This window comes from Alexandromys fortis, unplaced genomic scaffold (assembly GCF_014885135.2).
Source record: "Alexandromys fortis isolate MF-2015 unplaced genomic scaffold, M_Fortis_MF-2015_v1.1 scaffold_110, whole genome shotgun sequence".
Lineage (NCBI taxonomy): Eukaryota > Metazoa > Chordata > Mammalia > Rodentia > Cricetidae > Alexandromys > Alexandromys fortis.
In genome coordinates this window covers 4,785,713-4,802,441 of record NW_026068014.1, presented here as the reverse complement: position 1 = coordinate 4,802,441, position 16,729 = coordinate 4,785,713, and the positions used below count along the sequence as shown (strand labels likewise).

The window sequence follows — 16,729 nt, the reverse complement described above, 5'->3', positions numbered from 1 at the left end:
TGGTTTTTCGAGACAGGGTTTCTCTGTGGCTTTGGAGCCTGTCCTGGAACTAGCTCTGTAGACCAGGCTGGTCTCGAACTCAGAGAGATCCGCCTGCCTCTGCCTCCCGAGTGCTGGGATTAAAGGCGTGCGCCACCATCGCCGGGCCTGATGAATATCTTTAATATCACTACAGAACCTTTGTCTGGCGATGGATGGAGATAGAGACAGAGACCCACATTGGAGCACTGGACTGAGCTCCCAAGGTCCAGTTGAAGAGCAGAAGGAGGGAGAAGATGAGCAAGGAAGTCAAGACCACCAGGGGTTGGTCCACCCACTGAGACAGTGTGCCTGATCTAATGGGAGCTCACTAAAGCCAGCTGGACTGGGACTGAACGAGAATGTGATCAAACTGACTCTCTGAATGTGGGTGACAATGGGGGCTGACTGAGAAGCCAGTGGTAATGGCACTGGGATTTGTCTCTACTGTATGTACTGGCTTTTTTGGGATTCTAGTCTGTTTGTATGTACACCTACCTAGGCCTGAATGGAGGGAGGAGGGCCTTGGACTTCTCACAGGGCAGGGTACCCTGCCCTCTCTTAGGACTGGAGGGTGAGGGTGAGGGGGGGGGAGTGGGAGGAGGGAAGAAAGTGGAAATGGTATTATTTATAAAGCAATAAAAAAATTAACAAAATAGCAAGATAAATGCTTTGAAAAGGTTTAGAAAAACAGCAGACTTCGTCCAATGAGAGCGGTATGGGATGGGACCGTCAGCAATACCACTCTTACTGGCCTAAACTTAAGTAATTATCTTACCCTCTTTAGTAATTAAACTTAAGTTCTTGAATAAACATGTTTAAGACAGCAATAATCTATGACTTCAATACTACATGGTAGCCATTATATTATAGCTCCCATGTAATACATGGTACATAAGGCTCATTCCCAGGATCTCATTCCCTGGATAGTGTGATTCCATTTCTTAACCATGGGAATGATTTTCCTAGAGGATCACTATGACAACTTCTGGCATGGTTTGCACTAAAACTGCAACACTGAAATTCCTGAACACATTTTAATTAACTCTTTCCTTGGGATCTCAAATGTTTGTTCTTCACAGCTACATTTAAACCATTATAAAATTTTAGGTAAAAAATGTATCATGTAGCAAGTGAAAGGAAGATTGACAGATTTAGTATCCAGAAGTACTGGTAGCTACCTGGTCCTACCTTAATCACAGGAAAACTGGGTTGAATTCAAATTAAGTAATTTACCTAGTCAAGATTATTACAAAGAAGGATGTAGTAAGATTATTTTAAAACAAAACAAATGAAAAGACCTTGTGATCCTCAAGAGTGCAGATCTGAAGCTGAACATCTGGGGGTGAAACTGGGAAGCAGCTCTACACACAGGGCTCTGGGTAATATTCCTTCTCATACTGTCTCCTAGGAGTCCTGTACCCTGCCCTGACATTCTACTCAACTTCTGAAAGTGTGTAACTGTAGATCACCTAATGTGAAATTAAAACAAAGGGAATTTTACTCTGTGAGAAAAGCACAGAAAGTCCTGTTTACAGACTGGGAGCGGACGTTGACTTTGAGCCACCACAAAGCATCTTTACACATAGACTAAGGGAGGGAACATATCTAGAATGCAAGGCCCAACAGTGGGTGAGATCTCTGGCCCAGCAGGACCACACAGACTCTAGTAGAGGATGAGCTACACCACCCCTTCTACCTGGGGTCTGAGTTCTACTTCTACTTTCTCTAAATAGAAATCTATCAGTAAACAGACCTAAAACAGTTTGTATTTCCTATTCTGGGCACTGGTTTGCTTCACAAATATCTTTACCTTCCTTTGCTCCAACCCTATTATGGAGAAAGGGTGCTAGAGTTGTAATTATATCCTACCTTCTTCTTTGTTTGAGGTAGGGTCTCATCCAATCCTGCTCAGACTGTTGAACCTACCTTCCCCCTTTCAAATTTACAAAGTAATCTAAGTAAAATTTAAACCCAGATGTAATTTTTGCCTCCATTTATAACTTTCATCTAATGTATATCGTTTATTAGTCTCACTTATAAGTCTAAAAATTAACATTATTTGGGATATAAAAACGCCATTTTAAAAGACTGAATTAGCAAAGCATGTATTCTAAAAATAAAATTGCCCAAGACCTTGAGAAAAAAGATGTCATAAAAACAATAATCAGAATTGGAGAAACAATCACTTTTCATAATTTTATTTCTAATTAAAAGAAAAACCAAGAAATGAAATTTCCCTGCTTCTTCCTTCTCCATTCTGTTACCACTTCCTTCAGGATGCCAGCATGCATTCTGTTTTTGCTGGAGCAAAACTATTTTCTTCTGCAATAGCACAGCAGGCATGGAAAACTACCCACAGACAGTCATGGAGCCTCTCCCACTCCTTCCCTCTTTCCAGTCTAAGGCTTTCCCTCAAGTGTACTGAGATGTGCACTGGCACCATAAATGTCCAGCCTAAGTTTTCAAGGGAGGAAAAGAACAACATCATTCTATACTCAGAAATCTTCCTCCCTTCATCGTGTTTCCCACAAATAAAAAGTTTTCAATGCCAATAAATCCTGCCAACTGCTTTGTAATTAGTTGTGGGTATCTAGTCAGCCAAATTAAACATAATGTGTGTGGTGAAAGGTAAAACTCGATCCTTTCTAAGCTGTTTTAAAATTAAAACAGTGGGGACAGCAGAGAACCAAGAAAGGTATAGGAGCTTGCCCAATAATAATTCCTTCTTACTGATTCAGTGTTAACTTACTTTGATCTCCTGAAGCAAAACAAAACAAAAAAATTCATCTTGGAAGAACTAAATTCAAAAAGCATGTTGCAGAGCGCCACAGGTTTCTTACTCATGTTTTCAAGAAAATATACAAATACCCAGCACATTTAATTTTTAAATTAATACCTGTTTAGTACTTACAACCTTGAATTTAAGAGGTCTAGAATCGCCTTACTTACAGAGCAAAGTGTATGTTTGCATGCTTACCGGTAAGAGAGAAAAATGGCTCCAGTGGACCTGGCAAATAAATCTATATTGATAACCTCCTACTTTGAGCATAGAGCAACATTGAATTTGTTGCTAAAATATTTTCCATTTAAAAGATTCCACTCTGCACTTTGACCTGAATAAACCAAAATCTGAAGAGTTTCAAAGCCACTAACTTAGAAAACAAGCATGACAGCTATGACTACCCTGTGGGAATCCTAACTCAGCTCTGAGTACCTGTGAGGTCAACAGCAATGTCATATTCAGTGTTTAGAACTTCTGCCCTTGAAGTCTCTGACAGACACTGAGGAAAAAAACTTCACATGTGAATTCACTGATCCATGTAGCAGAGAATTCTGAGGGATAGTAAGCCAATATACAAAATACACGAATGAATCGAAACTTGATGATTTGTCTACTTAAATTAACAAACTCTTAAGACAGACAGAAGACACCAGAAAACAATAAATTTGTAAGATGAGTTTGAACAAACCTTTCCTGCAGCTTGTCGATCACTTCTGAAAATGATAGTATCCTCATTAACTGGAGGCATGTTAGTCAGAGACTCAATTATTACTAGAAAACAAACAAAGAACAGGTTATGATTTACAAAGATCTATCAGCGTCTAGTCACAAACTTCCACTTTGGAGAACGTCTGCCGGTTTACTGACAAACAAAAAGCTGAGTGATGCATGAACGCATCTTCCTCTGCATAAATGAAAAAGGTAACAACAGGCCCACTGTAATTTCTAGTATATATCTTTCTTCTCTAAATCCAAACACATAGTATCTTGAGGGCTTAGCATAACCCCCAATTCTTGTAAATGTTACAGATTTTAAATTGGTCTACACAGTAATATGCAACACACACATACCACAGTAACACAGAATATCATACTATACAGATAGTCATGTTCACTGGAAGCTCATATTATGAAAAGTAACTCAATTTTTTTATATCTCAATTTAGTACTGAAATTAGTAGTTCTACATTCTAAATATAAATCCATGATGTCAAATTCAGGAGACCCCACACATACACACAGTAAATAAAATGTAAAAATATACCATGGAGTAAATGTAAAAGCAGTAAATGTAGCAACAGAAGTTTTAGAATTACTTTTATAAAAATAAAGATTTTTACTTTAATCCAAATTTAATCAAAGTTTTACAAAATTATGGTAAATACTAACTTTTACAAATATTGGTATAGCTATTGTTTAGAAACAGGTCAAAAGGTAAAGTTTCATTTCAGTTCCTTATACAACTGATCAGGAGTAAGACTTGAATTCTGTGTTACCTAGGTTTCATAAATTAAGAGGGCTTATAATTTAGTTTTCTTTCCCAAATTCAAAATCCCTATGGCTTCCTCAGCTCCTAACTGTAGTCTCAGATTTATCTTATTGTAAGACTCAGTAGTTGTTCTTGGTTGATTACCATAACTTTACTGTAACTAGATGCTGAGATCCAATTATCAAAGACTCTACATTCTATGGTTGTGGGACAGAAAAATTGAGCCATATTTAGTGGGTTGTAGAAGGGAAAAGTTCTTGCTTAGCCCAGGTCCTCGTTAGGGTCAAGCACTTTATCCTTTGGTTGTTAATCTTTCTATGAAAATCTGCTAACTTCTGTCCTCAGCCAATCCAGGGTTAATGGGAGAGGATGGAGTTCATATTCTTGAAGGCAAATCTCTATATTCTTCACACATAACACGCATTTACAAAGAACAGCTCCATTGCTTGCCCACAGTCCAAGACAAGAGGTGTGGTGTGAATGAGGGGCTTTCCCATCCTCGGGATGTACTACTGATTGTACTGTCTTGGCTGACTGTGGAGGGAACCTTTCCAAAAGATAGGCAAAAGATGAAATGGTGGTGAAAGGTCACACAGAAAATGAATCCCTGGCTTTAAGAATGAAGATGCTGGGTGGCTGACACTTGTCTTTAATCCCAGCATTCTACAGACAGAAGCAAGTGGATTTCTGATTTGAGGCTAGCCTGATCTACAGAGAATTCCAGGACAGAGCTACACAGAGAAACCATGTCTCAAAAAAAAAAAAAAAAAAAAAAAAAAAAAAAAAGAATGAGGAAGAGAGACATAAAATAGGAAACATGGGAGCGGAGTCTAGAAACCAAAAAGAACAGCAAAAAAAGGACTCCTCCAAAGAGCCTAAGAATGGGGCTCAGCATTCTTGGACATCTGGTTTTAGCTACCAAGACCAGACCTGTATCAGACTACGTGTCCACAAAGCTGTTAAATAGGAAATTTATGCTGTTTTACATCTCTAAATTTTTGTCAACTTGTTACAGCCAATAAAGTAAGCCAAATCAGAGAAAACTCTCAAAAAATGTCAGCAAGGACAAGAAAAAATATATTTACCTCAAAATTGAGCATTATTCTTTCCAGTTTAATGACCAGGAGAAACCGAATGTTTCAAAGAAAATTTACAACATCAATTCCTTAAGCTATTGTCACTGTGTGCTTGGACATAAATTGTGTTAATAAAATTTACTTACACACCTAATTGTTCAATAATGCTTGAAACATTCCCAAGAGGCTTTAGTTCAATATCTTCGGGCAAAATAACAGTCACTTCTTCAACAGAAGGCAGTTCCTGTAATGCGGGGGAAAAGCATTGATCATCTTACTGCTTCAGTAACTTTAAAAAAAGAGAGAAATATTTTCCATTTACAGTGTGACAGATTGTAAAAGATGTAACATTAAGAGTTTAAAGCATTCCTTTGATGTTTCCTTTGTATAGATGACTGGACTTCTGACTGCATTTCGCCACTTATGTGGCTCAGTAACTCTAACATGTAAGTCCAGTGAGATGAAGAATATAGACTTAAGTACTATCAATCACAGTCGACAAGAGATGACCTCTTTAAAGAAAAGCTTTATTATCCAGAGACATTCCATTGAAGAGTTCTACTAAGAACTACAATTCTTCCGCAGCAGGAGGGATCTCTCTTCGAGCTATTTTGTTAATTTGTCTCATTAATTAATTATAGTGGAATTAACAATCAGCAACCTTTCCCCACACGAGGTGAAGAGTGAGGCCTGCCAATGACATCAATCAAATACAGTATTCTTGGAAACAGACGTGGCCTGTAAAAGCTGAAAAGGTGTTACCTCATCATACCTTCTTTTCCCAGTTGAAAAGATAAGTTTCTTAACACCTACAGATTTCTTTTTTGACCCAACTGTAAAGCATACCTCAGTTGTTATAGAAACTAAATACTGAAATAGATGAAGCAAAACCTAAGAATAAAATTGACCCCAGCCTTCATATTAAATAAACAGAGCTCTTTGCTCTTGACCCTTAACCAAATGATATCCCTCCCGAAGGAGACTTCAAAGCACAAAGGCCCTGTCAATGACGTTAGTGGCAGGATAATGCTTGAACAAATGCTGAGAAAGATGAGAACAACCTAAAAAATACCAAGTACAATGCAAAAAAGTGAATTATGGGTGATCATTTTTCCCTGAGGGAACTTAAGTTTTTAAAAGAATCATTCATAGCAGTTTTATTTATGGTACCCAGAAACAGAAAACATAGATGTCCCTCAACCAAAAAATGGATAAAGAAAACGTACATTTACACAATGGAGTTGTGCCAACGCAGCTGTTAAAAAATTTAAAATTTACATTATGAAATTTGCAGGCAAATGGATGGAACTAGTAAAACAAAAATCACCCTGAGTGAGGTAACCCAGACCCAGAAAGACAAATATAATATGTACTCATTTATAAGTGAATATTAGCTGTTAATTAAAAGATAACCATGCTCTAATCCACAGACCCAGAGAGGCTAAGTAACAAGGAGGACTCAAGAGGGAACACATGGATCTCCCCCTGGGAAGGAGAAATAGAATACATTTCACAGGTGAACTGAGGGGAATAGAAAGAGTATTGGAAGAGACTTTGGAATTAGAGGAGGGAAATTTGAGGCTATATGGAAACCTATGCAATGCAAACTTTCTGGCATCTACAAAAGTAATAGGGGATATGGAGCCTGACCCAGACATCTTCTCTAACTAAGACAAAGCTTCCAGTGCTAAGACTGGGATATCAAGCCAGCCACAAAACCTTCAACCTATAACTTGTCCTGCCTGGCAAAGTGCACTAGGGTTAACAGTGACACAGAACTTGAGGGAGTAGCCAACCAATGATTGGTTCAGCTTGAGAACCATGAAAGGGAGATCACACGGCACTCTTAAGGGCTAGAAACTACAGTCTGAATAACCTAGAGATCTAGGATAAAAACCAAACATAACTAGCAAAAAAGGAAAGATGGATGGAAAGAAGGAAGGAAGGAAGGAAGGGAGGGAGGGAGGGAGGGAGGGAGGGAGGAAGGAAGGAAGGAAGGGGTCAATGAAATAATTCCTAATGATACTCTGCTACTCTTATAAACTATGGAGTAGCCCAATCATCAGAGAGGCTTCAATCTAGCAACTGATGGGAGCAGAGGCAGAGATCCACAGCCAAGCATTAGGTAGAGCTTAGGAAATACTATGGAAGAAGGGAGAAAGAACTGTAGGAATCAGAGGGGTCAAGAACACCCTAAGAACACAGTCCACAGAATCCACAAGCAGGGCCCATGGGGCTTACAGAGACTAAAGTGATAATCAGGGAGTCTGCATGGGTCTGCTCTAGGTCCTTTACATACACACTGTATTTATGTAGCTTGGTGTGGGGTTGTCCCCGACTCTGTCTACTCTAGGGACTCTTTCCCTACTGGGTTGGTCTTTTTGTAACTTGTGCTGTGGTGCATATGTGATAAGCAGCATTATCAACTGGTGTCCCTGGAGGGCTGTCTTTTCTGAAGGGCAATGGAGGAGGAGTAGATCTAGGAGAGAAGAGAGGCAAAAGTGGAGGTAGGGGAGAACTGCAGTGGGGATATAATATATAAGAATAAACAAATTATATATAAAAAAGAATCATTTAACCATATATCTAAAATACACTTTCCTTCTGGGACACACTATTAATTTTTTTTTTTTTTTTTTACTTACAAAGAGATGTAAAGGGTTTCAGCCAACTCAATGAAGTAATTTGCCACAGAATGGTTAAAACACGCTTAGGATTAAAGAAAATAATTTTGTTTCAATTATCAGATTTCTTCTGAGTATTTTTGGGAGAAGACAACCACCTGTCATTTTTGAAATTTACTATTTTGTCACGTCCACCCTCGTCCAGCAAGGAAAAACGCAACACCCGGAGCTCTTCTCACTGCAGTTTATTCCAGGACTTTATTAACTTTCTCTCTCTCTTCCCCCCCTCCCTCTCTCTCTCTCCCCTCAGCCCTTAAGTAGGCATGGGCTGCCAATCTTGGACTGCCAGGTGGGCACTGCCCATAGGCCCACGCATATGCAAGCAGCTGATGATCATTGCGTGATCAGGCATTAAGTCAGACTTTAGCCATAGAAGTTGATTATACATCTCCATCAGGTGTGATTCCATACAGCTCGCTACACTATTTTTTTTTAAGTAGTTATAGGTTTTCCCTACATGTATATCTGTAAACAGTGTGTATACTTGGCATCCAAGGAGGCCAGAAGTGAGTATGAAGTCCCTGGAACTTGAGACACAGATAGTAGTAGGTCACCAGGTGGGTGCTGGGAATTCAAACTCTTTATGGCCAAGCAGTCTCTCCAGCCCCCATTTGCCATCTGAACACAATAAAGACAGAAGAAGGTTTTCTGGTAAAATCCTGCTTTCAAAGTATCAGTATGTATAACAGACACCAAAAAGTCTTTCAAAGTTCTAATTGTAAAATATAGGTTCATGCTAAAAAAACAAGAAACAAAACAAAAAAATCACTCTCTGGTAGTACAGAACACAAAGTAGAAAACAACCCCCTGATCGCCAACAAACCACACTGGTTACTATCACAAGCCCATGCTTCCTTCAATACATTCGCTGTGCAAACACAAGCTTCATTTAACATGATACTCAGCACTCTCCTGAAATGCCCTTGTTGCATACCAGCTATTTCCTTTATAGCCTGAATATCTTCCTATACCAAAATGTAAGTATCTACCCAACTGCACTGTCCTGTAGAGGTGTGCCATAATCACCACAGTAACATGCTCTCTAAAACCTTTGTCACATGTTTTTACACGTCTTTGTATGACTTTTATTGTAAGTAGACTTCCTATATTAAAAAGTATTTCATATTTTGACATATACTTGCTAAATTTCTTCTAAAAAACACTATCGTTTCACACTTCCTACATTTTGCCATTACTGAGAAGCAAATTTAAAATCACTGCCAGCTGATATAAAATAGTATCTTGTTTTAAAACTTTTTGTTTTGAACATGACTGAATATCTTTCCATATTTCTTGGCAATCTGCATGTGCTTAAAAACTGCACATGTAAGTAATTTCTAGTTTTCTTATGGAGGATTTCTCTTTTACTGACTTTTATGAAAACTGTGAGCTTTCTAAGGATATTTTCCTTGTTTCAAATGTGTGGCAAATGTGCTCCCCTTGCCCCTAGCAGTTTGTCTGTACTCATCTGGTCTTCTGAGCTGTCTTGCCCACTGGCATTTTCTTCACTTCTCTAGTTTCAGGAGTTAGTATTTGCTTACCTAATTCATTATTTTAACCTTGCATAAAAGAAGTAGAACAGGGGTTGGCTTTATCTTTACCTAAAATACTTGTCAGTAATTCTCAGAGATTATAATCTTTTAAGACTGACTTGAAAATTAGACTTTAACATACTAAATATACTTATCCCTGCATTTTTTTTTACCAAAATCTCAATTTAGTTACACTGATATCTGATAGTGTCAGTACCAAATTATTTTAACAACTGTGGCTTTCATAACACAGTATTCAGAAAGAGCTAATTCCTACCAATTTCATCAACATTTCCCCTAACAGCATTTTCTAACTGTTTTTACATGTTTATTTTACTAGGCAAACTTCAAAACTGTCCTGTTAGCATTACTAGAATTGCCTGAGATCACGGTTTAGTAGTTTTGATATTTACATAGGCACTAAGGTTTGTTATGTTACTTTATTCACAGATTCAACACAATGCCCATCAAAATCCCAGCAAAAATCTTCAAAGACCTCGAAAGAACAGTACTCAACCTCATTTGGAAAAGCAAAAAACCTAGGATAGCCAAAACAATCCTGTACAATAAAAGAACTTCTGGGGGCTGGAGAGATGGCTCAGTGGTTAAGAGCATTGCCTGCTCTTCCAAAGGTCATGAGTTCAATTCCCAGCAACCACATGGTGGCTCACAACCATCTGTAATGANAAAAAAAGAACTTCTGGAAGCATCACAATCCCTGACTTAAAACTCTACTACAAAGCTGCAGTACTGAAAACAGCCTGGTATTGGCATAAGAACAGACAGTAGGACCAAAGGAACTGAATAAAAGACCCGGATATAAATCAATCCACATGTCTTCGAACACTTGATCTTTGATAAAGAAGCAAAAAATATCAAATGGAAAAAAGAAAGCATATTTAACAAGTGGTGCTGGCATAACTGGATATCAACATGTAGAAGAATGAAAATAGACCCATAACTCTCACCATGCACAAAACTCAAGTCCAAATGGATCAAAAATAAAGCCAGCCACACTGAACCTTATAGAAGAGAAAGTGGGAAGTACACTTGAATGCATTGGCACAGGAGACCACTTCCTAAATATAACCCCAACAGCACAGACACTGAGAGAAACAATTAATAATAATGGGACCTCCTGAAACTGAAAAGCTTCTGTAAAGCAAAGGACATGGTCAACAAGACAAAATGACAGCCTACAGAATGGGAAAAGATCTTTACTAACCCCACATCAGACAGAGGTCTGATCTCCAAAATATACAAAGAACTCAAGAAATTGGACACCAAAAGATCACATAATCCAAGAAAAAATGGAGTACAGACCTAAACAGAGAACTCTCAACAGAGGAATCTAAAATGGCTGAAAGACGCTTAACAAAATGCTCAACATCCTTAGCCATCAGAGAAATGAAAATCAAAACAACTCTGAGATTCCATCTTATACCTGTAAGAATGGCCAAGATCAAAAACACTGATGACAACTTAGGCTTGAGAGGTTGTGGGGTAAAGGGAATACTCCTGCACTGCTGTGGGAATGCAAGCTGGTACAACCACTTTGAATATCAATGTGGCAATTTCTCAGGAAATTAGGAAACAACTTTCCTCAAGACCCAGTAATACCTACCACTTTTGGATATATATCCAAGGATGCTCAATCATGCCACAAGGACATGTGCTCAACTGTGTTCATAGCAGCTTTGTTTGTCATAGCCAGAACCTGGAAACAACCTAAATGCCCTTGATCAAAGAATGGATAAAAAAAAAAAAAGTGGTACATTTACACAATGGAGTACTACACAGCAGAAAAAAATAATGACAATGGAAAATGGAGGTAGAAAACATCATTTTGAGTGAGGTAACCCAGACACAGAAAGACAATTATCACATGTACTCACTCATAGGTGGTTTTTAAACATAAAGCAAAGAAAGCCAGCCTACAAACCACAATCCCAGAGAACTTAGACAACAAGGAGGACTTACATAGATATAATCTACATGGGAAGTAGAAAGTAGACAAAGACAAGATCTCCTGAGTAAATTGGGGGAGGGCTGAAGGGGAAAGGGGGGAAGAAGGGAGGGGAGCAGAGAAAATTGTAGTGCTCAATAAGCATCAATTAAAAAAAGGGAAAAAATAAGTTAATATATCCATTACTTGCTATCATAAATTCCTAGTACTCCCTCTGTGCAATCTCTTCTCCCCCCTCACTCCTCTTTTGAGATGGGGTTTCACTACACAAGGGGCTGTCCTAGAACTCACTAGGTACACCAGGGCGACCTTGAACTCAGTTCGGCCAATCTTTTACCTTTGCCTCCCAAGTGCTGGGACTGTAGTGTAATGCCACTATGTGCCTGACTTTCTCTGGATTCTTTACAAGAACATAGCTAACACACTGCTCTACAATATTAGTGCATTATGTTTTCAGATTCTTTAGTGTCAAGTAAGTATAACAGTGGACATGACATCTAATTCTAAGAATGTTACAAATGTTAAGAATTATATATTGATATGTATTTTAATAAGGTTAAGAAAGTAAATAACTATTCTTCTAAGATTAATCAAATGCAGCCTAGTAAGTTTTACTGTATTTTCATTAGTTTGACATCAGTATTAACACAGTTTTGTAGGTTAAGCTTGCTGGCCCTACAGTATGAAGTCCTAATACCCTATTCTATAGCGTACCTGCAGGGGAGAAAATAAGTTATGTATACCAGACTTTTCTAAGGCAAGCACTATTCTTGTTGTCAGAGGGCCCCTCAACACCTTGTTTCAATCATTATTATTGTGGAGGTCCAAAGAGGCCAAAGGTCAGAGAGTTTTGAGACTTGTTTTTAGTTTGAGATTATTGTGCTTCTAACTCAAACAAAGGTCCCACCTAGTTGTAAATCAGAGTTCTGCTCTCTCAAGGCTACTGTAAAGAGGTGTGGCTAGTTGACAGACCTCTTGCTCCTGAAACAGGGAAGTAGTTAGTTGATTCCTACCTAAGGATCCAACTAGGTTCTTGTACCCATGGAAATTCCACCAATGAAGTGTTTGCCTACAGGGTGTTTAGTATAGTGCAGCAGTTAAGGACATGAATGCTGAAAGCACCCCAAGACTTTCAATTTGTATGTTAATGCAGACCTTTTGTTCTACTCCTAACTTTTGAAATCAGGGGTATATTAAGTTGTTAGAAATTAAACAGGGATGAATTTTCAGTACTCATTGAAATTCCCTCCCGATACTGTCCTATGTGTTTCTGCATTTTATTATTTTAGTTCGCATCTTGGTGTTCCTTACTGTAATTCACGCCTCCACTCTGGAAGAAAGGTAATCTGTCGAGGCTGGCCTCTGACAATTATAACAATGAGAAGTTCCAGCTAAACATGTGCAAGGCATCTGATTTCCTGTAGAAACACAGAGAAAAATATTGATATCTGTGACCGTCACCACACTTCCAACTTCAGTTGAGTAGTTCTGAGGGGCCTATAACATGAAAATGTATATTTCCTCAGCATTAAATTACTTTTATTCATGCATTAATTCGTTTCTGTGTGTGTGTGTGTGTGTGTGTGTGTGTGTGTGTGTGTGTGTGCAGGTGTGTATAGAAGCCAGGGACTGAAATTGTCTTTTATCATTCTCACCTTGTTTTATGAAATCTAAAATGATGAATATAAAGCTCACTGTTTTAGCTACACTGACCGGTCTGTAAGTTTCAGACCTGTAGTCAAACCTTCCCTCCCCAGTGGGGGAGTAAGTAACAGAGCCAGTGAACCCTTTATAGACAGCAGAACACCTACCTATATAGTTCTGTATATAAAGTCTCTATTCTCAATACTCAACAGAACACAGAACATACACAATGAACTAAATATTGCTCACAAAGTGCAAGAGGTAAGTAATGGAACTAGCACCACAAGATTCCAATGTGAACTTATTACAAAGTATGCCTTTGAAAGTTAGCTAAATTAAGCTGTTTGAAGTCACTTTCAAAATGGCAGACATTTTCAGACAAAAATCAAGGGAAGATGGATGTTTATTTCCTTCAAATAAACAGACTAGGAGACAGAAAAGAGAAAAAAGAATATTTCAAGTTCTATCAGCTAGATTTCATCCAACAGATATTCTTTCCATGAAAAAAATTCTTAGTGGTTTAAGGAAGCAGAACTTTGAAAGGGTAGTTTGGGATAGGTCACTAGAGAATTTAACGGGAAGTTCTTTGGTTTGCCATATCCAATAGAGCACTATTAAGATTCTGTCTTAATGTATGTATTCCAAGGGCCACCATCTCTTCCCTAACTACTGGACCTAAAGAACACCATTACCAAGGCTAGCTATTCTTTACCACGTTACTCTATCCTTTTCTCCCTTCAAAACATACTAATATTCCATTTATCACGCTTCTAATAAGAACACAAACCCAGTAAGTAGGACGCAGCTGGAGCACACAGAATGATGCCTAGCACAGTCATTAGAAATTAATTAAATGAACTGATCCATATTACCACTCCAAGCTAATAAAAGATCTCAGAAGTCAAGGTTCATTTTAGTCACAGCAAAAGTCAGAAAATGAATATACAATTTAATATACAACCCTCAAGAAAGGAAAAACACCTGAACCAAACCACCTCAAAATAAAATAAAGCTGCTTAGAAAACCTGACTGCCAAAAATGATGCATAGATACCTCTAGCTTGCAGTAGCAAGCATTACTACAATTAAATTAACACCTGGCTTCCCTGGTAACATAGCAGCTGCCCTGGGCAGATAATACGTAAATCTCCTCAGAGGCATATTATCCTCATTAAAGGAAACAGAGGCGAATCATTTTATTTTTTTTGTAGGTGAGAAAAAGATATACAGTGCCAAGAAATAAAAATACACAAATGTCAACAATAGGGGAAAACCAAACTGGAATACACACTGATGGGTATGGCTATTTTGATTACATTTTAAATTTGATTTACATTAAATTGATTACAATTTAAATATTTGGAAAGGATCTCTGCAATAGATAATACAGAAATAACGAAAGGGAAACAGGGCAGAAAGATCTTCAAGTAATGAACAAAACCCAGGACAGTAAAAAGAAAGGAGGGTACTTAACTGCAGATTAGGAAAATTAAATGAGCTGATAGTGCCCCATAGCCACTGTGAACAACTATAAACAATCCCTTTCATTCTGCATACCCAAATAGAAAGAAACTAACCATATGTGGTTAAGTTTAAATGTAACTGATTAAACTTAAATTTAATTATGAGCCAATCTCAAGTCAGAATGACGACATTTAAGATGTATGGCGGCTTTAGTGTTAAGATGACATGGACAAGCCCATCAACGCAGTCTTCTGCACAACCTCACTTTACTTTCTCACACAGAAAAGAGTCCACAACTGCAAGGCACATACACAGGCATTAACATGGGTTACTTCCAGCCACTAACACAGGTAAAAATCTAAAATTACATCACAATAGCATGTACCTAACATTAATGAAATGTCATAATACTAACCTAAATATTCCACTTGTGAAATCAAGATTTGTGGTTAAACTATACTTTAAAAAACTTGTTTTAAATGAACATTATCTGCAATTAAAAAGTTATGTTGTCACTTACCTAAAACATGTTATAAAATGTCCACTGCCTCAAAATTAAAGAATAGCAAAAATATTTTCCTTAGACACAGTCCTTATTTCTGTATTTGATAATAAAGAATAAGTAAAGACTGACATTGTCAGTCAAAAGGCTACCTGAACATACAATACACCAGGCACTTCTGGTAAAGGAATGACTAAAATTCAACATACTAAATAAGTTCAAGTCATTCATTTCCTACACACTCCCCAGCTAATCAAAGGGCTTTCTGAGGCAAAGGTGATACAAACTCAATTTAAGAAACCTGACACGCAATGTAAATCCTTTATCACGACAAAATAATCTACTATTATTCAAAAGTTAAGTAGTATTAGCTAACCTAGAGCAGAAGTCAACATGGCTAGGCACTTTGCTATTAATCTTATCACTTAACGGAATCTCAGCAAAGTCTCCTTCTGGCACCAGTGTTTTCCATGAGCAATGCAGAAACTGAGCGCAAGTTTAGCACAAATCTTACAACATGCTGAGGGGTCATCATCAAAGTAGCAGCATAATAAATTTGGAGACTACATACTAGACTAGAACAAAATTGCTTTGACTTCCTTACTTTGAGTTACTATCAGGAAGTCATAAGAAAATTATAAGACTCAGGGACAGTGTGATGACACCTGCCATTAATACCTTAGGAGGCAGAGGCAGGCGGTTCTCTTTTGAGTTCTAGCTCAGCATGGTCTAAAACTAAAAGTTCCAGGCTAGCCAAAGCTAAACAATGAGGCTGTCCCATAGCAAATCTAATCAGACCCTAACAGCACTTCTGAAACAACAGATGTTAGAACATCTGAGTTACACAAGGTGTAGCTCTTCAACAAGACAAATGAATGAGCAACACACAACATTCAAAATGTGCCCTATTAAAAACAAAACTGCAAGAACAAAACTGTAAGGAGCTAGTCCCAAAAACATGCCCTGACAAGATAACATTCATCCTTTACAAATGGCTTTGACTTCTTTTTTTAAGGTTTACTACTGGAAAAGGAAAAAGCAAAAAAAAAAAAAAAAAAAAGGCAAAATTATCTAGACCATTACTTGTGTTTTACTCACAAAAATGGAGTAAAAGCAGAGAGAGAAAAAGAAGCAAACATTCCAAATAGAAGCCAATCCCTTCTGGTACTAATTTGAGCAGAAGTGAGAAAAGCCGGGAAAGTGGGATAAATTATGTAACCACTTTCCTCTCATTACCCAAAAGAATGCATGCACACGGCCAACAATTACCTGATGCTATTAGGTGAGCCTTCACTTTTCAGATATAGTTGTAAATAAAGAAGGATCCAATCTCTGGAGTCCTGAGAGCCATGACTGAAATTTTATTTTTCCTATATCTGGTGAAACATATTGGAAAAAGAATGGATTAGGTCCTTACAGCTTGTGTCCACTATGACCAATTTAATATTTCATTTATTATCTTTCAACTTCTCCAGGAGAAGCTCCAGAGATTTCTGTAGAATTCAGCCATTTCTGTATTGTACCATTTGTGCCTTCATTCATTATTTTTATATGATACAAAACAGTCTCA

The 16,729-nt window shown here is 37.9% G+C and overlaps 1 protein-coding gene across 1 annotated transcript in view; it reads right to left on the bottom strand.

The window, feature by feature from the left end:
* Naf1 (nuclear assembly factor 1 ribonucleoprotein) overlaps positions 1-16,729 on the bottom strand; it is a 35,200-nt gene that overhangs the window by 9,628 nt on the left and 8,843 nt on the right. The window contains exons 3-4 of the mRNA XM_050162236.1: positions 5,519-5,612; positions 3,492-3,574 (exon numbers count right to left, since the gene is read on the bottom strand). Of these exons, the coding sequence (XP_050018193.1) occupies positions 3,492-3,574; positions 5,519-5,612 (177 nt within the window). The remainder of the gene's footprint in view (positions 1-3,491; positions 3,575-5,518; positions 5,613-16,729) is intronic.